Source organism: Solanum lycopersicum, chromosome 2 (genome assembly GCF_036512215.1).
Source record: "Solanum lycopersicum chromosome 2, SLM_r2.1".
NCBI classification, from domain to species: domain Eukaryota; kingdom Viridiplantae; phylum Streptophyta; class Magnoliopsida; order Solanales; family Solanaceae; genus Solanum; species Solanum lycopersicum.
This window is the reverse complement of record NC_090801.1, coordinates 47,230,558-47,254,584: the sequence shown is the minus strand read 5'-3', so window position 1 is coordinate 47,254,584 and position 24,027 is coordinate 47,230,558. Positions and strand designations below refer to the sequence as shown.

Sequence of the window (24,027 nt, the reverse complement as noted above, 5' to 3'; positions counted from 1 at the left end):
TTTGTTCATAATGATGGTAAATTTTATATTAGTCGAATTAAAAAAGAATTTCGTTCTCACTGCTTTCTAAAAGAATAATTTGGGATTAAAATAAAAATAAAAATTTGAGATCAATTTGGGAGAAATTATTAGTTTGGAGGGCACCAAAGATAAGTTTGTAGATTCAAGGGTAAGATTAACTTTATTTTTATTTAAAAATAGTTAAAAAGGGCATATTTTTTACCCTCTTTTTGTCAAATCTAATCCTTAAGATTCATGATATTTTATTCCTTTGTTTTTTTGTTCGTTCATTCTGGGGAAACAATAAAACCAGAAAAATTGAATTATAGCAATAAAGTAAAATTAGAGCGAGGAAGAAGAATAATGGCGTGGTCACCATTTTCTTCTTCCTCCACTCCTCTCTGCTCTTCACTCACTAGAAATCCAACAAATTCCCTTTGCAAAACCTCTTCTTTATGCCATCATTACTCACTAAACCACTCAAGGGGTGAATTTCTACAATACCCAAATACAATTTCGTTCAAGAATCTTCATTTCCGCACCAAAAAGTTTACTGCTTGCTCAAGAACTGAATCTGGGGTTGAACAGAACTCACCACCATCATCATCAGAACTTGACTGTGTAGGAACTGGGCTTGACGTGGAGTGTGTAGTGAACCCTTCTGAGGAATTCCCCAAAGACTCTAATTTACGGTTTCAAGATGAAGGGGTGTCATCCATGGAGTTGCTTCAGACGATTTTGGAATGGGTTTTGCTAATTTCGCCTTTCTTCTTCTGGGGTACAGCTATGGTTGCAATGAAGGAGGTTTTGCCAAAGACTGGACCTTTTTTCGTTTCATCATTTAGGTTGATTCCTGCTGGGTTAATGTTGGTCGGTTTTGCTGCTTCAAGGGGTAGAAATCTCCCTTCTGGATTCAATGCTTGGCTCTCTATTACACTCTTCGCTGTAGTTGATGCTACTTGTTTTCAGGTATCTTTCTTGCACTATCTGATCAATACCCGTTTTAGCTAAGATAGGTGAGTCAGTATTGGACTTGTTTGTGATTGTATCCTAGTTGAATAATTGATTGATTTAGGTGGTTACAGAATACGCTTGACATCAAACACTATGTAAACTCAAAAGCGGTGTACAACGACTAGCACTACAACTGAATCTGATAGAGGGGGAATAGGTAGTTTTAATAAAATGAGAGTTGTTTTCTCTGTTGGTTTGATTTACTTTTATAGAATCAGACTGTCGGCTCCTGTTTGCTACTTTGTCACCTATGTTTGTTGGCTTAAGCTTCCAGTTAAGTACATAATTCTTTTCATTTGGGCAAACATTCTTTCTCATTAGATTTATATGGTGGACAGGGATTTCTTGCAGAAGGACTTCAGAGGACATCTGCTGGCTTAGGCAGTGTAAGATGAATTTTACTTTGTCATTGCAGTTTATTGTGTTATGCAGTCTTGAACTTTTTTGCTTGTGAGACTGTAATCAATGTTACGAAGAAGAAACATCATGTCCCAGGAAGTTGGAAGTGATTGTGCTGTGCAAAATGTTACTTGCATTTAGCTCTGTAGCATGTAGATCTGATATTGTATACCTTTGGTACCGTATAGAACTCTGAAGCTCCAGCATTCGACCTTTTAAATGGGGGCTTTTCTTACTGATGAGTTCAATGAATGATATAGGAGATCCACTCCAAATCTGCTTTGAGTTTCCAGGAACATCTCTCACCGTGTATATTTTCTTTTTGTATCATCTGATTGATATTTCTAAATTCTATAAATACCTAATTATAGACTCTTACCTTTAGTGGTATAAGTAACCAAGTAGTTGCATGGAGTCTAGAGTGAATGAAGGATCAATTAGCAATTCTATGAAACTAATTGGTGCAGCTAAAAGAAAAGGAAGCAATTGATGACATTCAAATGATTAGGGGACCTAATTTAACAAGATATTATCGTGATTTCAGGTGATAATTGATTCACAGCCTCTGACAGTGGCTGTGCTTGCAGCTTTGTTATTTGGAGAGTCCATAGGTTCTGTCGGAGCTGCAGGTCTTGTGCTCGGGGTGATAGGCCTTTTACTCCTTGAGGTAATATTATCAGGAAATAACCAATTTCTGTACTTATTTTCCTGCGAATGGCTAGGGTTAGCCTTGTCCTCCCTCTGGAAACTGGGGATGATAATTAACAGAATACTAATTGATTCATCTTTGGCATGTGTTTGTGCTCTAACTAAGTCAAAAGATGTGGTGAAGAATATGATACCACAGACAAATTTTAGGTATCAGAAATTTAAAATTTTAAGCTGAGATTTTACCAAATTCATGTCTGTTGGAATTCATGATAAACAGGAGACTAGGTAGACGAATGAGGTTAAAGATGAAGGGTAGGATGCGAGTATGTGAAAGGCATTTGGTCAGAGAGTAAATTTAACTCATAGCATGTTAAGCCCTTACAAGTGATAGAAAGGAAGAAGTAATCTGATTTCTTTCCCACCAGTCATACCAATCAATCAACACGAGGAACTGTTGAAACTTTAAGTGGTGTCCACACTCAGATCTTGCAGATGCTCAATCTTGTTCTGGATATGTTATCATCCAAGACACACAGTGATGGTACATTGTTGATTGTAGACATCTATAGTAGAGTTTGTGTTGTGCTTCGTGCATGTACTGCTGGGAACCATGGAGCTTAGGTATCAGATTTTGAATTCAATCTCCTAGGAATTGAAGGTTCTCAGGCGCACTAAAATGTTACATAAGTCTAACTAGACCAGTGCATTTAGTGATAACAAATCCATAAGTATGGTAAGATCGTGAACTGCTAAATTTAACATTTAGATGAACTTTAAAAAAGTAAAAGAAAAACAATTAACCTTTAGAAGTAGAATTGGTGGAGAAAGCTCTGTTATGTCATTGCCACATAATACAACAAAGTGAAGCAATGCCAACTAGAAGTACTCTTGAGGATAATAGGTTATCAATCAGAAGGAAAAAAAAAGGAAAAAGGAAGAGGGTCATTGATTACTCGTGTGGGCCTGTAACAAAGTGAAAAAGAATCTCAAAACTCTGTTCTAGAGACTAGATGGGGAGTCAATCTTGAGCAGCAAGTGCATGAAGGCCTCGAGAAGTAGCTAAACCAGTGCACCCATTGCTGCTAATGGCGGGTGCCACCTTCACAAAGATATATATTTGTTTAAGAATTAGTGTGTGTGTGTATATATACATGTGTATGTATATATACGCATGCATATTTTCAAGGAAAACCTACGAGTGCCTAGGTCCCGTCACATGTTAACATGGGTCCTGTATCAGTCTCTATATGTATAACTGATATGCTATATGTTCATTTTTATGAATGTTGACATAACTTTTGCAGTGTTCAGTTCATTTTTCATGTGCATACACTTGTGTCCACGTAAAATCCATTCTCCCTTAAAAGAGGATGAAGATGATTTTTAATGTGTTTGCAGCAATATTTCCTTTCATTATTTCTGTGTATACTAGCTTTTAACCTGTTGGAAGTAGTACAATCATTAACTGGAGATTTTTTTCAATTAGGCCGCTAGCCCCACCCTAAACAAAACAAAAAGAAAGGAGAGTATCTTCATATCCAATGTATGAGAACCCTTTGATGGTTATAATCTTGCTCCATCCATTTCATTTTATATGGCGGTGTTTGAGTGGGCACGAGGTTTAAGACAGAAAGAAAGACTTTTGTCTTATAGCCGTAGTACCCTTAGAAGTTTTAAACATTGCCATGCCATTTCATCTGTTACAAGGCATGCCAATTGAAGTAAAGATATTTAAACTGAAGTTTCCAAATGGAGGTGTTATCTTTTTTTTTGAACAGACTAAAAAGGGGAGAGTGCGATATAAAATGCAATAGGGGGAGTGTTACCCTTTTGTCAGTAACTAATACAGCGTTGAAATAACTGAGTTAATTGGACAGGTACCTGCTCTCTCTTTTGATAATAGCAACTTTTCAATCTGGGGAAGTGGAGAGTGGTGGATGTTTCTAGCAGCACAAAGCATGGCTGTCGGCACAGTAATGGTTCGTTGGGTTTCTAAACACTCGGACCCAGTCATGGCTACTGGATGGGTAGGTCATATTACTTTACTGCTGAATTGAAATTCATTTTATCATGTATCAGGTTTGAAACAGTGAATAACTAAGAAATCGTGGTTGTGCTGTCAAACGTTAGCTATAAAATTGGTCTACGTTCCCAATTACAGCTGCTTGACTTTATAGATTAAAAACAGAAGTTAGCAATGGGCTTTTTTACGTATTACTTGACTTCTGATACTGAAATCAATGGTAGCATGACTGGAAACTAAGTATGCTTCAAGTACATGGTTCCACAGAATAGTAGTGCACTATAATTTTGATGTCCAAACTGCAGTGCTAACTTCAGATACCTCCACAATTTACAGCACATGGTTATTGGGGGACTTCCTCTGGTGGCTATCTCAATTCTCAATCATGAACCTGTCATTAGTGGGAGTTTGATGGAACTAACAACAAATGACTTGTTGGCATTGCTCTATACCTCAATCTTTGGAAGTGCCATAAGCTATGGTGTATACTTCTACAATGCAACAAGAGGTATAGATTCAGGTCCCCTGATTGTCAACTTTGCATTATGCCTTACTTTTTTCAGTTACAACCAATATTGACTAGACTAAGCATTGCAGGTAGCCTGACAAAGCTCAGCTCCCTTACCTTTTTAACTCCAATGTTTGCATCAATTTTTGGGTAAGATTCCTATCAAAAGATTAATTCCTGAACAAGATGATGAAAGTAATTTTAATCTCAATCAATAATTGGTCATCACTTGCAACTGCTTCTAAGAAAAAAATATTTAGGACTATTGTTCAAAGCAAGAATATATTTGATTTGGTTTCTATCTTCACTTTTTGTTCTCCGCGTTCTTACCTTTTTAATCTACCTAAGTTATTCAACTCCAATACAGGTTCCTATATCTAGATGAGATCTTCACACCTGTGCAACTAATTGGAGCATTTGTCACAGTGGCTGCAATTTACATGGTTAATTACAAAAGCGATACAAAATAATATAGCTGTCAATCAACTGATCTCCCCTCCTTATGTCTGGATAGAGAAGAAAGCTCAGCAGCTTTCTACTCCATTTGCAGAAGAGACGTACACTGTATAGAAAATATTTCAAGATAATAGTAAGGCCCTACAAGAGTACACACACCGGTAAATATGCAGGCTGGAACTTGCTTGGAGGTAGATTTCTGTCCAGCCATGTACCATAAATCATGAAGCATGAGATTCAAGATGGTGTATTATCACATTAGGTGTAGAGAATGTTCAGGAATAATAACATTGTAAATGTTAGATTTGTGTAGAGAATTTTCATGCTACCACAGCATCAGGTTTAACATATATATCTGTGCCTATTCAATATCTTTGTACCAAGTTTGAAATTTGTATAAATGCAAACCTCCATTATTAGCCACCATATGTCTGTTAGATAACTTAAAAGATTATTTGCAACACAATACTTAAGTAAATGATACTGTAAACACTGAGATGAAAAAATTGCTAAGTGAGCAACCAAAACAGCGACATATCAATCCTCGAACAAACTGCATATATATCTAATAAGTCAAAGCAGCTGCTGCTGCCATAGGTGATATGTGAAGTCCTCTAGGTTCACTGCTGTTGTGAACTATTCCATGTTGCTGGTTATCTGAATCCCTCTTATTTGCAGTCATTCTACTTTTACCATCATCCATATCAGGAACATGATCAGATACTGTACACTTTTGAAAGGCTAATGGATTCATATACAGCCTACTGTAAGATTTTGGAGTCCAAGATTCGGTTGAATCAGCTGAATGTGGTTCTTGTGAGGACGAGGAAAACCTACATCGTTGATAACCAACAAAACTATTGCTTTCTGAGGATTCTAGCTCTTCCATAGAGCCACCATCAGTTCCCCTTCCAAATGTTGCATACTTCTGTATTCTGGAAGGCTCCATTGAGTCATCACTAAAGGCAACCTCAGACTCTGCATATGGGTTCTTTATTGCTAACCTACTCTGAGGATTGGTTGCTAAACAAGCACTGGTAATCTTGTTAAAATGCTCGACTGTGCGGTTGCTTCTTCTGTCTTCAGAGAAAGCACTGGATACGTTGGAACTAGTAGTTGAGTTGAAGTCAGCAACTGCACCAGGTGGAAGTGAAAATGAAGGGTTTCTGCTCTTTTGATGAAAGTTTTGTATGTCCTCAAGCAATAACTCAGTATATGATTGAGTAAGAGTTGACTGAACCCTATGATTAATGTCTATGTCCCGGGATAGCCTCGGTGACCTGCTTCTTCTTATTACCTCAGGCGCTAAGCTCTCGGATCCTGAAGCAACCATATCCACTGCAGCATTCCCTGAAACTGTTCTCAATGCTTTAGCTTCCTGTGCCAGCTGCTTCTTGAATTTGGCATATACATTTGTAAGGCCATAATCTGGAGCTACTTTGCTGATGCTAAGGCTTTCCCCAGTTCCTTTTAAAACAACTTTGCCATTGTTTATATTTTCTGCATTCAGTTTCTGCATTTGAAGCATACCATATTCATGTCAAATAAATCCATGAATAGAGAATTTTAAGCTAATTAGCATCTCCCCAGAGTTGCTGGAGACTAGAAAAGCGAACCTGGATATAGAAGGGCATTGTTTCATTGACCACAGGGTTATCAATCTCACTTGAAGAATTTCTTCTGAAAGGGGAATCATCCTCTCTTTTCCTGGAATTGCTGCGGCTAAGGTACAAGGGCTGTTGTTGAAAATTCATGTTCTCGGTTGACGCCTTCAAATTCATCTTCCCCGGAGACACTGACCGTGACCGAGCACGAGGAGATGCAACACCCACATTTCTCTTCACTTGAATCCTCTGAATATGAGCTGTAGAAATCAGGTCAGTATTCTTATCCAACACAAGAGATGAAACAGTAGCAGGCACAGACACCATCGTTCCTGGTCCAACATTAGCATCACTAGAAGCCAAATTAGCTTTCATTGGTGATTCAGATCTTCTAACAGGAGATCTACTCACCCTTGTACTATTCTCACTGTCACTTTTCTTGGAAAAAGAGTGCTTTCTACTTGTATTAGCTTCAAAAGGTAAAGGTCTGTTGGGAGATGAGCTTCTGCTAAGCCTCCCACATTGTATCAAAATAGTATCCACTTCATCTTTGTTACAACTCGAAGTCCTCCTCGATGGTGCAGAAGATTCATTTGGTTTATTAGACCCTTCTTCATGACTTATCCTGTGTTTGATAACAAAGATTTCTCTTCTCACTACCTGTCCATCTACTTTCTTCTTTTCTACAAGGGTTTCTTGATTTTGTTTCACAAGTGGAAGAGGAGGAGAAGAAACAGAACAAGTGCTCTTCTTGCTCAAACAACTCCCCATTCTCTTTAAAACCCCAAAAAAAATAAAGAATGAATGTGTGTTATCAAGTTGGGAGAAAAAATGGTGTCTTGTAAGGGTTTGAGAGGGAAAAAGGAAGAAGAAAGAGACAAAAAATGGGTTATGTGAGAGAAGCAGGTAATTCCAATTCAATTTTTTTTTTGACATAGATATAGGGACATCGCAGAAAATTATGATTGTGAATATGTCCCACCCAAGATACCTATGTCTACCATGATTATTCTACATACTACTTTCCTTGAACATATCTAAATTACAGTAAATTATTTGTTTTATTTTTAAATATATTAAAATATTTATTTATTTAACTAATTGAAATTAAACATATTTTAAATTTTACAATATGAGTGAAATATGCTTACAAATTCTCATCAAATTTAAGAGTGTTTAAACATTTTTTTCGTCCTACAAGAGCTTAAAATCACTTGTTATATGACGTGATATATCGGGGGTATACTAAGTTTATTTAGTCGAATAGAGGGGTGTTTTTAATTCTATCAATAGTTCAGCTACAAAATTAATAGTTTGTGTGTAGTTCAAAGGTGTTTGCAGTACTTCTCTCTTCATTTTAATTTTTAAATATTGATTAGGGCTGCTTATCGGGTGGATCAGATAATTTCGCTTAATGATTTAGCCTATCAATTTTTTAATTTACTAATCTCTAAACCAGCCTATATGATATCAGTTGGTTCGTTAACAGATTAACAATCATCAAATAGTGTAATGGTTAACTTTTAGGGGTCGTTTGGTACAAAAATCAATAATGCAAGGATTAGTAATGCAGGGAGTAGTAATGCAGGGATTGGTAAGCAGAGATTATTTTTACCAAGTGTTTGGTTCATTGTGTCTTACCTAGTTTTGTGTGTGGTTCAATACTCTAAAAAAAATCTTTTCAATTATACCCTTGAGTTTTTATGGGATTTTCTGTTTCATGTAATTGGGTCAACATAGATAATTGACGGACAATATCTTTTTTAATTGCGTTTTTAACTAGCTAGGAGAATAAAATTTTTATTGTCATGTTCACTATTTTCTCACTTAAATTATTTGAGAGTAAATAATTGTCATCTTAATAAATTGGAGTTAATATCTGAAAAGTTCATACAACTATAATAAATTATAGAGAAAATTTATTGAACTTCGTTTTTTATCAATAAATTAAAAAACTCTTTATCATAAATTAAAATAAAAAATAAATATAGCAAATAAATTAAACTATATATATAGTTTAATTTATGGATTGTTCTTAAATTCATACATCAACATTAGCATATTACTTGGATTATAATATTTTATATTAATAACAAGTAGATTAAATAACTCATATTTTAGAAACAAAAAATTATATCTAAATAATAAAATTTGTAAGTTAATTTATTTAAATAAATTTATTAGTATAAAATATAAAATATAAAATCAAAAAAAAATAAACAGAATGATTAAAAGGATTGAGGGGATATTTTTGTCTTTACCTAGATTAGTCCATGATATTAGAGCTAATACCACAAAATGGAAAGTATTAATTATAAATCCTCTAATACCATGTAGGGTGTATAACTAATCCATGGATTGAATATATATAGACGTAAAATTCTTACCAAACATAATACTAAATAATATCACACATAATATTTAAATTATTTTTCCTAATACTTCCTACCAAACGATCCCTTAGTATCTCTATGTTATCTTCTTCTCTTTTTTTTTTAATGCATCTCACATAAAAGATCTTATCATTATTTTAAATGCAGTGAGCAGTGACACAAAAAATAGTAATAGTACTCACAGGGGTAAAATATACAACTACTCTTATCATTATTGTATATAAAATATTAAATGAGGGTAACAGTACAATTATGATAATTATTAATGGATTAACGATTTATTTGATAGGCCCACACCAATAAATCGTTAATTTTAAAATTTTAATATGTTTATCAATTATTTCTTTGATAACTCAATACAAATAAGTCCATTTTAATTTAGCATGAAATTTTGTACAAATATTTGATAGTAGTATGTAAGCTAAGTATGTGTCAAGAAATTAGGACTATTCATCATTTAAATATATGATGGTAAAGGTCCCAACAAATCATGTTGCACAATGTGAATACGGTATTAAATTATTTTCAAAAGTTAAAATATGTTAGTACTTTTTATTTATGGATGTACCAAAAATATATCAGGTAAGTTTTGACACAGTGCAAGTGAGCACGTACTCGTAGAGTTAGTTGAAAATTCATAAATTCAGACAAATTTAATTTATTTATGTATGTACCAAAAATATATCAGGTAAGTTTTGACACAGTGCAAGTGAGCACGTACTCGTAGAGTGTCACGACCTAAATCCGGGCCGCGACTGGCACCCACACTTATCCTCCTATGTGAGCGAACCAACCAATCTGAACTCTAACAAATCAATATAATATCAACAGAAAGTAATGCGGAAGACTTAAATTCATTTATAAAATCAATAACTATTATTATTCCCAAAATCTGGAAGTCATCACCACAAGAACATCTATGATCAAAGTACTAAACTAAGAGTATTCTAAAAAGCTAAAACAAATAAAAGCTAGTCCATGCCGGAAGTTCAAGGCATCAAGACATGAAGGAGAAGATCCAGTCCAAGCTAGAAGCGTTAGCTCACCCTGAAGATCCGGTGTGACGAAGACTGGCTAGAATTACTGTTGAGTTGAAGACGACGGCACGTTTGCTGCACTCCACAATTAAACAAGAAGAAAACAATAAAAGTAGGGGTCAGTACAAAACACGGGTACTGAGTAGATATCATCGGCCAACTCAAAATAGAAAACAGTATATATTAAGCAATATCATAAATCAACTAATATCCTTAGCATGCAGCATTTACAGTTACCATAACCCTTGGTTACAACACCAAGCACATCAATGAGGACTCACGCCTCCTCATCATACTCATTTGGGAATTAGGTTCATTAGATTGAATATATTAACATCTTTCAAAATTCATTATCCTTATTCCCCTCGTGTCGGTATGTGACACTCCGCTCCTCAATATACTATCCTGGTGTCGGAACGTGACACTCCGATCCTCATATACTATCCTGGTACCGGAACGTGACACCCGATCCATATTCTATCCTGGTGTCGGAACGTGACACCCGATCCATATTCTATCCTGGTGTCGGAACGTGACACCCGATCCATATTCTATCCTGGTACCGGAACGTGGCACCCGATCCATATTCTATCCTGGTGTCGGAACGTGACACCCGATCCATATACTATCCTGGTGTCGGAACGTGACACTCCGATCCTCATATACTATCCTGGTACCGGAACGTGGCACCCGATCCCCTAATCTCACTACTTTCATTCATCAAGCCTTCTTTTATACCAAGGCATTATCATTAACAAAGTAGATTAGGGTTTCTTTTCAAGATTTGGGTTCAATAGCTTCATCATGCTTATTTATTCATAATTACATAATCACATCATTCATGCAAGCATACAATTAAGCATATAGAAGGTTCACAATACTACTAACACATCTCATTCGCTATTAAGAGTTTACTACGAATAGCATGAAAACCATAACCTACCTCCACCGAAGATTAGTGATCAAGCAAGCAAATTTTCTCAAAAGCTTTGTGTTTCCCCTTCTCGATCGTCTCTCTCTCTATCGATTCCCTTCTCTCTCTTTCTGTTCTTTTCTTTTTCTTATTCCAACCCTCTTTCTTTTACCCTAATTAGTATATAATTAAGAATAAAAGATGGCAATAATGCCCCACTAATTAACTTAAGGTTACCTCTTTTAACCCCCAAGTAATTAGACTTATTAACATTAACCCACTAACTTTATAATTACGGCAAGAATAGTCAAAAACGTCCCTTAAAACGTATCAAGAAATCCGACCCAGACTGAGATTTCGCAGTCTGTGACGGCCCGTCGCGCCTGCGACGGTCCGTCCTGCTGCCCGTCACAGAGTTCAGAGACTCAATTTCTCTGAAGAATCTGTGACGGTCCGTCCTACCATTCCGTTACGAAGTTCAGAGAGTCGATTTCAGTACCCAATTTTCAGTTTTTCTAAGTCTTTTGAAACGAGACCCTGCGACGGTCCGTCGTGCCCATGACGGTCCGTCGTGGGGTCCGTCGTTTCTGCCAGTTTCTCCAAAATTGAAGTCTGCTGCTCAAAACGACTAAACAGGTCGTTACATAGAGTTAGGTGAAAATTCATAAATTCAGACAAATTTAGTTTATTTATGGATGTACCAAAAATATATCAAGTAAGTTTTGACACAGTGCAAGTGAGTACGTACTCGTAGAGTTAGGTGAAAATTCATAAATTTAGACAAATTTAGTACTTTGTTCATAAATTTTATATTTATAATAAAAAATTATACATATATAATTTAATTTGTGAATTCACTAACAAAATTAATCGACTATTCTAAACTAAAATTTCAAACTTTTAATCACAACGTCGCCTCTATATATATACCAGTAAGGTTGAATCTATATATATGCAATAATATCACAATATAATGGAGTAACACCAATTTTGCATACATAATGCAGTATACTTTAATACTTGAAAAAAGTACTTGTCACTTTGTCAGTGGTGACCCCTTCCTCAGTAGCAAATGATTCCATTTTTACTTTGTCTAATGTTTGACTTTGACAGGCCTTAATTAAATGACAATTAAATTATACTATTGAATAAAATTTAATATTTTAAAATATAATACTTAATTGTTAATGATAAAAACAAATTACAAATTAAGTAGTAAATTATGGATAAAGAAAAATAAACTGAAGAGGTACTCATTTGTTTAGTATAAACAGTCCAAAGAAAAGGCAAAAATAGGAGTGTCTAACTAGTAATTCATTATATTGTTTCTATTCATATGTTATTATTTTAATTTTTTTTATCTCTAACGAAATTATTTAGGCTTTTTTATTATATCCTTCTTAAGTGTTCTCTTAAATTTAAATTTTCAATAAATAAATATAAATTAATTTATTTTGATCAATTGGAACACAAGTTAATTATTTAATTTTTTATTATTGGCTAAGTTCATATTTCTAAAATTAATAACTTTAAAGAATAATATAGATTGAACAATATTGTTGATGTATTAATTTTATGAAAAAACTTATTTGAAGGCGACAAAACAGTTGTTGCGCGCTAAAACAATCTTTTTAACTTTAGTTACTTTCATTCTTTTGTTGTAAACTAGTTATTATTATACTTTAAAAAATAAAAATAGCATGGAACACAAGGTATTAATATGTGTGCTGAGTTTCTACCTCCTAACTCCAAATTTCTCAACTTCTATAACATAATAAAATATTGCCCCACAACCTATTTTAAACACAACTTGCCATAAATTTAACTTTTTCAGACTATTAAGATAATTTCACGTGCTTTTTAAAAACCATTCAAAACTAACTAGATTTAACAATACATTCGTTATTGACTCCGTATACATTTTAAAAATATATAAATAAAAATGATGAGTTTTTTGAATACAGTAGATACAATATCTTAAAAATGACAATAATTATTAATAAGGATAGATAAAAAAGGAATCAAGTGTAAAATTATTCATGAAATTTCATAAAGTGAACAAATATTATTGCACATTTCAAAATAGATGATTAGACGGAGAGAGTATGTGTGAATGACCCCCTTTTATTTTTTTTTCAAAACAATAGCTACTTCTATATATGCCTATCAATGTTTCTATCAAAACTAGAAAGTAAAACAAATTTTATTGTACACTTAAAACTAAATTTGAATTCAAAACCAGAAACTAAAATAAATTCTCTAAATACTCTTAAAATTAAATATCAATAAATGTTATTGAGATAATGTTTTCAACAAACCATGTCTTGCCAAAAAATGATAAGAGACACTAATAAGGTTCGATGTTAAAAAATATATATTTTTGATCCTCTATTCTCTCATCAATGTTTTCTGCTTCAAGAAACGCAACTTTCTTCTTCATCAAATTTGGAACAGATCTAAATTGTAAAGTCTATTAGGGTTGATTCATAGCATAGCATATGTAGAATGCGTATTGTTACAATCTGAGGTGGAGCCAGAATTTTAGATTAGTAGGTTTAAAAATTTTAAATTGAAAAACAATTTTAACCTAAAGTAACAATAATCAAATTTTGAACAGTTTTACTATAATCTTCAATATTGTTCTAAGTGAGGTTAAAATTATTAAATTCACCATTAATATTTTAATAAATATTTTACTAGTTTAACTATTACCTGTCTGCCTACTAAAAGCTAAAATTTTGAAAAATAAACAACAATCATTTTAATATAATGAATTATCAATATGTGAAATAATCCTAAAATTAAAGATTAAAAATCAAATTTTGAGTAGATATTCAACCATGTAAAAGCAAAGAAATAAGAAAAAAATAAAAAGGGAGATATGAGAACGCATACCGAAGGCCAGATTCTAGATCAACTATAAAAGTTATAACATGATTTTTGAAAAGAAAAAAGAATTGGGGTTAAACATTTTTGAATTTTTAGAAATCATTAGTCACATGTTGTATTAGAGTACAAAACAAACACTACTTTTTTTCCTACTTTTACATTTACAGATTTATCCCAAAAATCAATTGTAGATACAAAAGTCGAATGATTTTACCGGGTGCAGAGATACCACTGGTCCAATTGTTTTATTGCGCTATTGAGTTATTTTTATATAAATATATGGTCTATGAAAAAGTCTAGGGTTTCAAAACAGTAGTTTTGCCTCTGGTTACAATAAAAATGACAAAAATATAACTAATTCAAAATAAAATTTATTTGACTTAGAGACATGTTAATACGTTTTATAACAATAGTCGGAGTCTCTTTCACGAGCAAATGAAGTAATAAATAACAGTTTTATCTTCTGTTCTGAATTGGTAATATCACATTTTGATTAATGTCTCACAAATATTTTTCAAGAAAAGTAGCTTTTTGAGGAGTCCGAAGTCAAAAGGGAAAAAAAGTTGTCAAAAATTTAAAAAGGTACATCAATTTTTTTTAACCAAAAGCGCAAAATCGCTCCGGACGAAGCTTTTCTTTTGACAAAATTGACGTGTTAATTTTTTTAAAAAAAACACCGAAATCGTTGTCATTTCGTCCGAAAAATTCTTTTTCCTTAAAATCGTTGCCATTGCAGCAATTTTGTAAAAAAATTTTTTATAAAGAGGCAAACAAAGCTGGCAACCTTTATTGTTGGCTTGCTGCAAAGATAGGAAAAAGAAATCGCTGCTATATAGCAACGATTTTAATTTTTTTATTTATTTATTTTTAAAAGCGCTGCACATGTAGCGATATTTAAAAAAAGGTTACGAAATTCCTTTTTTAGAATTTTTGATAATTTTTTTGCCTTTTTGGTTCCGAACTTGCTTTTTGAGTGCTTATATTTTCAAACAAAAGAAACTTAATTTATAGGACAAAAGTTTTGAAAGAAAAGACTTTTACTAGATTGTATTTATTACAGGTTCATGAATTGAAAAGAAAAATGTATCTTCGAGAAAAAATGACAAAGAATCAAAAAGCATCTTTCAAAACACTTACAACGTCGAGTTAAAACAAAAACGAATGTTCCAATACACATTCATGTATTTTGTATATTTTAAAACTTTTAAAAAAATGCATTTGTTTCAAAATTAATTTGAAACATTATCTCTTACAATTCTCACTTATTTCAAGAAAGTTTATCTTTGAAAAAATTAAAAAATTATTTTGAAACATTAATCTAGCAACATGTATCAATAATGGTGTCTTTTGGACTTGAACCAATAGGTAGTAAAGATTTTCTAAATCATTGACTACTTAGTGAATGAATCTTGAACTAAGTGGTTCATTGAATGAAATAGAAAAATATTTCACGCATATCATTATGTTCTGGTGAAACTCAAAATTCTTTGACATCTTACGATCATTTGTCCTGAATCCTTTTAGCTAAGTGCTTTAAGATTTCTCTATTAAAATCTTATTGAATCGGTCTCTACTTTGCATTTAGTGTGGTGAATTCATCAAGAATAATTTTGCATACTCCGACCAAATAGTCTATGAATTTAATTGAGAGAAATTAATCTCATCCTCCTTTATAACAAAGTATCGATAAATTTATCATGAGTATTCCTATACACTCCAACCAAAATCAATTTATAGACTTATTAAGAGAATATAATCTCATTCTTTTCTTTAGAAGAAAAATTGATAAATTTATCAAGAGTTTTCTTACTGGCTCCAATAGAGATCAGTCTTATAATTTTATTTAAAAAGAAAAGAATTCCAATCATACACATCTACTTAGTTTATTTTTTTTTAAAAAAATGAGAATTTTATTGATGTGCTTCATAGTTGTGACTTTACTTGATTTCCCTTTGAATCCAAGATTACATCATTAGGTAGAGTTATCATAAAGTACAATTAATTTACAACAATCTTTATTTTCATTCCATTCAAATTTCCACCGCTACCTATTTGCCTAACCCTTTAGACAAAGGATCTGTTAAATTAAATCTGAAGTTCACATATTGAAGAATATTATGCCTTCCACCAATAATTTCCTCATATGATTATGTTTAAGAACCAAACTTGTCTCGACTTGCGATTGTAATAATCACTTGAAGCCTGAAATATAGCAACTTGATTATCAAAAGAGATAGTTAAAGATACTAACGACTTACTCCAAAAGAAATATCTATTAGCATAGGTTGCCGCCAATCAACTTCTTCTCCAACAGAAGGCATAACTATAAGTACTGACTCCATAATTGAGTGAGTAATGCATGTCTATTTCTTTGATTTTCAAGAGAGCGTTGTTCCAATAAAGTGAAATTCAAGCAGTAATAGATTTAGAGTGATTTAGATTATAATTCTAAGTAACATCACTATATAGCCTTCAAGAATAGCTGAAAAGGTAGAATTATGTAGGTAAACATTAATCACATCCTTCAAATATCTTAAAACACGAATTAAGACATTCCAATGTTCAACTCCAAAATTACTAGTAAACTTCTACATAACCAATATATGATTTGATACAAAGCATGACCAATAATTTAAAAATATGTCAGTTGATCAAGAACATCGCTAGAGTTTCAGATTAGTTTGATATTAAGGTCAAATGGTGTATGAGCGAATTTGTCGTCAAAGTGACCAAACCTCTTTAGAACTTTTTCAATATAACTTGATTGAGTAAGATTCAAGCCATTCGTTGTTTTTATGATTTTAATACCTAAAATTACATCATCTACTCCAAGATCTTTCATTTCATATTGAGAAGTTAGAAAAGATTGTTTCTTTGACTCTTTTAATATCCGTTTCAAAGATCAACATATCATATATATAAAGACATATTATAACACAATATTTTTTTTGAAATTGCTAAATCAAATTCAAAATTTTAATATTTAAATTTTTGTTTAAAATATCTAGTTAGTGTAATCTAATTTAATTTTGAACATTAACAAATTACTTCGATGGAGTAATTAAATAAAGGGAAAATTGTATATAATAGCAAACTGTTAATTCAAATTAAATGTTATAACCATAGTTTGATTTAATTGTACCCATAGCAAACTGTTGCTACTTCGACTCTCTTCTGGTGAATCTTGCTCGCCACTCTCGCTTTTATACAAACACAAATATATAAAAATGTGTTGGTTTATATAAAATGAGAGAATATTATGTATATATATACATATATTTTCGTTCCCCTCTCCCAGATCTCGCTCGCTCGTCCCTCTCACTATATACAAACAAAAATATATACATTGTGTTTGTATAAATCAAGAGAAAATTATATATACAAATATAAATACATATATTTTCGTCCTATACACTTATGATTATACAGATACCTTTCCCCACCTAATTTTCTTTTGTTTTTCTCTCATTCTCGACAGATTATACAACTGTTTTCTTTTATATATGTATAATGAAATTATATAACTGTTTTCTTTTGTATATATAGCGAAATGTATATATTTATATTTGCTATGAAGCACAACAAATTATAGTTACAACGCATAAATATAATTTTTATGTTTACTATATGCGAAAGTTAGTGAATAAATAAACTACATTACTAAACTATAGTTATTTATGAAATTTAAACACATAATGGTGGATGAATGGACAAGAGAAGAAATCCTTTGGTTTTTAGCTTTTGAGGCCTTCCAACATACGTCAGGCTCTTTAATTTACTACTAGTATTTGTTTTCTGCTTACAACCCAATACCTCTGTAAATTGGGATTTCATCATTTTCATCTTCGGCATTTGATCATGGCGGCAACTGCTCACAATAATCTCAATGCAAAACTCGTAAGTCTGATTCATGCATGCATCGATTCCTCTGTGTTATTAGCTTTTTAACATCCTTCGTTGCTTCTGTAAACTGTTTATTGATTAATTCAATTGATTGTTCAGGTGTTGTTGGGGGACATGGGAGCTGGTAAATCAAGCTTGGTTATACGATTCGTCAAGGGACAATTCCTTGAATTCCAAGTATTTTTTTTTGTCTTTCTCTGCGAGTTGCTTTTTAGGGTTGTTTTCCCCAATTCTCAACTTCATGTAATTTTGTTGATTTGTGTGATTATTACGTGACCGTTGCTGATAACAGGAATCGACGATCGGAGCGGCTTTCTTTTCCTCTACTGTTTCGGTTAACAATTCTACGGTGAAGTTTGAGATCTGGGATACTGCTGGTCAGGAGAGGTACCATAGCTTAGCGCCTATGTATTACAGGGGTGCTGCAGCAGCTATTATCGTCTATGACATCACCAGCACTGTGAGATTCTTTCCATCAACAACTAAATTTCGGTCCCAAACTAGCTAGCTTAAAAGGTTTTTATAGCCGAAATGAACCCGCACATCTAATAGCTTAGTCTTCCGATTCAGTCTTTTACAGAATTAACAATCAAATGGGTCTTATGAAAGCAATAGTTGGCTTTTTGCCAGTTCGTCAGTACATTGGTATTGTAATGTGGAAATGAATTATAGATTAATAGAGAATATATGCAACTTTATCTTATGCATCAATAAAGTTGCAAAGACATGTTTATGCTTGTTTTTCTATTACTTGTGCTCATTTTGCATTTAAGGACAATTTTTGGCCATGGAGAGCACATCTGGTCTTAAGTGGATAAGAGTGCTGGTTGATTTGTCATTCATGTTGAATTTAGGACTTCAGGCAGAATGTCAGGTCATGTTTGCTGTCTGCTTTTCCTTTGGCGTTTCTGCTTTTTTCACAATTAACATTATCATTAGAGGTTTGGAACTAGAAGTTTTAATCTAAGGGGGGCAAATATAAAGTCTTAAAGGATTTAAGTGAATGTTTTTGCTCTTAGGAATGGCCATTTTACTAAAAATGTTAAGAAGTTATTTAAAACTTGAAGGGTTAAAAGTTCCCTTTCTCGGATTTACCCGGTGAGGGTGGCGCTTGTAATCCAATGTTGACAGTTTTAATGTGTGGATCATACCTTTGGCATCCTATATGAACTCCTAGATCCATGAAGGACATGGACATCTGTAATCGGGTGTAGCTAAGCAAAGAGTGGAAAGAAGGAATCACAAAAATTACTTGTTGAAGTTATTTTTGAAAAAGTCCACGATATAAAATCAGTAATTCTTAGTTGTCTCTATAGAAACATTTGATTCCACCTAATATAGCTAGCTAGCTTCTTTAAGTCAAAAAAATAATTATTTCATCCTTTTTAACTTATGTCAAAGTTTGAATAGTAAAAAATAAACATGTTACTCTTTAAAGTTCATATACTATGTATGGTGTTAAATCTCCTTAATATAAAGGAAGTTTATAGTTTAGTAATAAATATGATTCAAACTGTTGCATACGTTATATGTATGAATTTAAGTGTGACATTTATATATATACCTGATTTTGAATTCTCTTGTTAGAATTTTCAATAAGGAGGAAATTTAACAACTTACAAATCCTTGAAAAGTCGTGACAATTGCTCCCGCTCTGGCGGAAGCGAAATTTTCTCCATTATAATAGCTGTGTTGACTACCAGGCTGCAGAAAGGCTGGCAGCAATGGCAATTTTGCATATTCAGCTGTCACCAAATAAAAACAATTCGTAACTTACCAGTGTGATGATATCTTCATCTAAGGAAAGAAGAATAAAAAAAGTAACTTTCCAAAAGTTCATTTGTTATGGCCAATACCAGAGATGGAGCAACGATTCGAACCTTATGGTTCTAGATTCTCGACTTCCAATACTAGTAACTGGGTTCTAAATTTGTTTATAAATCTTTTAACATGCATATATGATTTAGACCAAAATTACTAGGTTTATGCAACTCTTTTGTTGTGCATATGTAATTGTGTATGCCTATGCTATGCATGTCAACTTCGATACCATCTTCATTCTAGGTGTAATCTTCTCTTTCATTCTTAATATAGGATTCATTTGCACGGGCAAAGAAATGGGTGCAAGAATTGCAGAAGCAAGGTGCTTATCCATGAACTTTTCTGCTTTATTCAAATAGAAGATTTAGAATATTCTTCTTTCATCAGTTTATTGCATAAAATTTGGGGCTCTCCTAACATCTTTTTAATCTATTTCTTTATGTTGTATTGTATTTTTTTACTTTATTGCCTTAAGGACTCATATAAGGTTATTAATAGTATCATAACTTCATATTCATAGATTTTCCGGTGAAGTGATTTAGTTTTCTGATAATTGGGCAGGTAATCCGATTATGGTAATGGCTCTTGCTGGCAATAAGGCTGATCTAGAAGATAAGAGGAAGGTGACTGCAGAAGTAAGTTCTTCTTTCTTTTTCGGTGTTATGGGTAAATATGTGTTGCCTATCATCTTCTGATTTGAGGTTCCATTTGTTGGGCTTTGCCATCTATCTATTTCGAAATACAAGTCTTGTAATGCACCCTTCAACATATTGTCTTTGGTCTCAGCTCTATTATATAGTTTTTAGGACAGCTATCAAATATATATTGCATAATGATCTGAGACATAGCAACATGTTACTTGCCTCTAGATAACCAGTTCAGATAATGATTTAAAATGAAAATGCTCAAAATTTGTGGAGTAAACTTCCACAAACTGGTATCCAAAGCTGAAGTAGAAGTATGCTGGCTTTCCTTTTCTTTTGGTTGGAAAATCCTATTCTATGATTGAGTTTCTTGCACTTATAAGATAGGTTGTAGGAACTTGTGGGCTCTAAGCATTTGTTATTAATAACTTTATCTACTGATCAATCATTTCCTACAATATACCAATACTTGGGAAGTTCAGTTTCCTGATTGTTTTGGGGCATCAATTTCCTGGTATATAGTATTTTAAATACGGCTTTTACAGGAAGCACACTTGTACGCTGAGGAAAATGGCCTATTTTTCATGGAAACCTCTGCCAAAACTGCTGTTAATGTCAACGATATATTTTACGAAATCGGTTAGTTCCATTGTTTTGTTGTTTTGTTTTCATTTATTGCTATCATCTTTTCTTTTGGAAGGCATATGACACAGTATGTAATATAATAATCTTTCACCTAGGCTTTTGAGTGTTGTCTCTAAGTGAAATGTACGAGAACACTCTTATGTTATAGTTTTCCCTTGTTGCTATCGTTGTTCTATGCAATAATCTTTTCTGGGCATGGTTTTCAAGAATAGTTTGAAATCCTGAATATTTAGGAACTTCTGGTGGCATTTTCTCCTCAAACCCTCAGCTTACTGTATGGTAACACACTGTAGTCAGACCCAACCATCTTGTGTACTGTTCTGACTTCTGCTTAATCACATCTTGGTTCCAATTGATCCTGGAGTGAATGTGTGTGAAGCTTGTCCTGGAATACAGGAAGTGGCAACTTGAACGGTAACTTTAACATCCCTATCAGGCATCTTCGTTGATGCGTACTTGAATAAATTCCAACTGATGTAAACTCTTACAGATTTCATGTTACATGAATTGCAAGATTATGCACATTCCTACTTGTCAGTTACAAACTTATGCTCTTGTCACATGAAGAAAGCTATATGATTTTACTAAAATGGAGTCTTGAGGAGTTGATGCTTGCTTTATGGGTTACCTTCAATTTACATGCTAGATGCTATGCTAGGGGTAGAGTTGTAAAATTACCTCCCTTCAACTATTGAAAATTTTGAAGTCAACTTTACAAAGCAATTTATGGTTTTTAGTTTCTATGTATCAGCATAGGTAACAACAGGAAAATTTAAATATGTTTGATCAGCTTAGCCTAATTAATAAGAAATAGTATAACTTGAGCTCACCTTGCATGCAAGATAATAGACTGTAGTTGAAATTCTGATTATTTCCAAAGTCTCCATGTTGACAAATAATAGTTGTTATAACTTCTAATTATTTACATACAAGTAACATCTGTTATATCAATATTAAGTACTTTTACAGGATTTTCTTTACAAAGTACCCCGCTGTATTCCTTTTGTTGTTCAGGAATTGCAGTTCCAGAAATCTGGACTTGAGAATAAAAGGACTGGACAATCTTAATTTATGTCCGCTTTAGTAGTTTGAAAAACATGTATATAATCTCTTAAAGGTGACTACTAGTATACAAATACATGTAAACATTTTGATTGTTAGTTTATATAAAACAATAATTTGATCACTGTTTATATTGTTGAATTAATGCTGCCTTGGAAAGTGGAAATTCGGAAATTGAGTATAGAGCTTACGGCATTATGATTGGTTCCTTTTGTTCAACTTTAGTGGTCTGGTGTTCTTCCAAAGGAAGAGGAATCTTTTTTGGTTGAGTTAGGGGGAGCTTGGAGAAAGGATGTTATACATGGTGATACGAGCAAGGATGTATGCTTGGAGTAAACAGAGAAGTTGATATGGAAGTAAAGTGAGCGTCCTGATGATGACTGGAGTTTGAGTAGGTATAATCAGCAATTTTTTGTCACAAGGATCATACACCAGTGCTGTGGGAGGGGATTATAACCTCCAGTAACCTTCGTATTGAGAGGGGATTAAAGTGGGAGTAGATTGGGCTGCTCTACTAAGGAAAGTTAGTGAGTATTGACAAAGTTATGTATCATGTTGAATAAAAGGATTTCTGTGGGATAGCTTTGTGGGTCTTCCAGGACAGTGCTAATAGATCTCCAGCTTCTCGTAGTCAGAAATGTAGGTGAAGTGGTACAGATAAGAGAAATTACTCTTCTGCATTATATATTGATGCTATACATGGATATCCAAAATTGATGTTTCGGTTTACCTATTTTTTAGACCTAGCATTTTAGGATGTCTTTTACCTCTTTTGTTGTATCTCAGAGCAGTTGAATGTCTCTGTTATTAACCTGCTTCCCTGATTTTGTGGATGTGAATTCTGCAGCTAAACGATTGCCTAGAGCTCAGCCTGCTCAAAATCAGGCAGGAATGGTACTTGTTGACAGAAGAGCAGAAGGATCGCGAACTTCATCATGCTGCAGTTAAGTATTATCATCTCGATCGCTCCATTGATTTCGTGAACTGGAAACATTTCTTTGCTCTTCATGTTGTGCTGTTACGGGAAATGTGGAGCATGTTTATTGGGAGATATATACAGTAGAATATGTATGTAAACTTTGAATTTAAAAGCGCCATATCTGAGATGATTCTCCTTTGTTCATTTAATCTGTATATAGTTTGAATTTACACCCAAACCAATTTATCTTGATAACTGGACGCTGTTACTCCCCAAAAATAATGGTTTAGGTGAATAAGATTTGCCCAATTTAGTTGTTGGAGCATAAGAATTTCAAATGTTTATTATGGATAACAGTTTGCAATAGAAACGAATCACTTGATAAGAGACTTCTGAAGAAATAAAAAGGACAAACATTGGTTTAGGATATAGGTTCATTTTGTTTTGTTGTAAAATAAAATTCTTGTTTAACAACTCAATCGTATATTTTATTTTAGAGATTAAAAGAAAAAGAAAACAAGTGGCGAGGTTATTTAAGTATTTACGTTGAGGGAAAACTACTTGAGTCATAAAATTTAAAATAAATACAAATTTATATTTAAATTCAAATAATTCTTGAAATATTCGTTCACTTCTAAATAATTTCAGCTCATACCTCTATTCATTAAAGCTGATAACTTTTTGCTTAACTGAAATCAGTGCCATATATTATATTAGTATTATTAACGTTGATAATTTCGTTGAAAGGATATTGAACTAATATATATTTAGTGTAATGACATAATTAAAATTTCTTGTTTAGAAATTACTAATTAGTCAATAATATTACATATATATATATATATTATTTGGAAATTATTCACTAGACAATATATATTTTGAAATATTTAAATAAATAAGCATTTATAAAGTTATTAATTTGTCAAATATAAAATAATTATGTAACTTTTACTTTTAAAATTTAGTATGATAATTGTTTGCATCCAAACAATATATGTATAAATTACATTGTGAAATACAACTACGTCCTTATAATTATAATTATCAAACTGATAATTACTATCTTATTAACTACACTAATTTTAACAATCAAACACTATATTAAAATAATAGATAAATAACTTTTATACGATATTTAAAAACAAA

General features: G+C 32.8%; 3 protein-coding genes across 5 annotated transcripts; 2 read left to right on the top strand and 1 right to left on the bottom strand.

The window, feature by feature from the left end:
- The first annotated feature begins 3 nt into the window (after positions 1 to 3).
- On the top strand, positions 4 to 5,479 carry LOC101262574 (nucleotide/sugar transporter family protein). 2 transcript variants are annotated; one of them, NM_001329855.1, is given in 7 exon segments: positions 336 to 969; positions 1,353 to 1,400; positions 1,958 to 2,080; positions 3,942 to 4,091; positions 4,424 to 4,595; positions 4,685 to 4,745; positions 4,963 to 5,479. In NM_001329855.1, coding segments are annotated over 7 exon segments (1,263 nt in total). In that variant the 5' UTR covers positions 336 to 363; the 3' UTR covers positions 5,066 to 5,479.
- Positions 5,425 to 7,586, bottom strand: LOC101262874 (uncharacterized protein At1g65710-like). The gene is made up of 2 exons (XM_004231581.5): positions 6,668 to 7,586; positions 5,425 to 6,564 (listed from the first exon to the last, which is right to left on the bottom strand). Exons 1-2 carry the CDS (start codon positions 7,424 to 7,426, stop codon positions 5,617 to 5,619), a joined length of 1,707 nt encoding a protein of 568 aa, XP_004231629.2. The 5' UTR covers positions 7,427 to 7,586; the 3' UTR covers positions 5,425 to 5,616.
- A 9,974-nt stretch (positions 7,587 to 17,560) lies between these two features.
- On the top strand, positions 17,561 to 23,119 carry LOC101261973 (ras-related protein RHN1). Of its 2 annotated transcripts, none has more exons than XM_010317422.4 (7): positions 17,561 to 17,784; positions 17,890 to 17,967; positions 18,083 to 18,250; positions 19,885 to 19,933; positions 20,173 to 20,246; positions 20,801 to 20,894; positions 22,810 to 23,119. In XM_010317422.4, the coding sequence occupies exons 1-7, from the start codon at positions 17,746 to 17,748 to the stop codon at positions 22,908 to 22,910; spliced, it is 603 nt and encodes a 200-aa protein (XP_010315724.1). In that variant the 5' UTR covers positions 17,561 to 17,745; the 3' UTR covers positions 22,911 to 23,119. The 2 variants fall into 2 exon arrangements, with proteins under 2 accessions (XP_010315724.1, XP_019067710.1); XM_019212165.3 differs by lacking the exon at positions 22,810 to 23,119 and adding an exon at positions 21,915 to 22,093.
- The last annotated feature ends 908 nt before the right edge of the window (positions 23,120 to 24,027 follow it).

Coding starts and splice junctions, on each gene's coding strand:
- LOC101261973 (XM_010317422.4), top strand. CDS start 17,746: ATGGCGGCAACTGCTCACAATAATCTCAATGCAAAACTC. Junction 20,247..20,800: donor AGAGGAAGGTGACTGCAGAA/GTAAGTTCTTCT, acceptor CGGCTTTTACAG/GAAGCACACTTGTACGCTGA. Junction 20,895..22,809: donor CGATATATTTTACGAAATCG/GTTAGTTCCATT, acceptor TGAATTCTGCAG/CTAAACGATTGCCTAGAGCT.
- LOC101262874 (XM_004231581.5), bottom strand. CDS start 7,426: ATGGGGAGTTGTTTGAGCAAGAAGAGCACTTGTTCTGTTTCTTCTCCT. Junction 6,565..6,667: donor CAATGCCCTTCTATATCCAG/GTTCGCTTTTCT, acceptor CTTCAAATGCAG/AAACTGAATGCAGAAAATAT.
- LOC101262574 (XM_026029052.2), top strand. CDS start 256: ATGATATTTTATTCCTTTGTTTTTTTGTTCGTTCATTCTGGGGAAACA. Junction 970..1,352: donor TTGATGCTACTTGTTTTCAG/GTATCTTTCTTG, acceptor TATGGTGGACAG/GGATTTCTTGCAGAAGGACT. Junction 4,596..4,684: donor CTTCTACAATGCAACAAGAG/GTATAGATTCAG, acceptor TAAGCATTGCAG/GTAGCCTGACAAAGCTCAGC.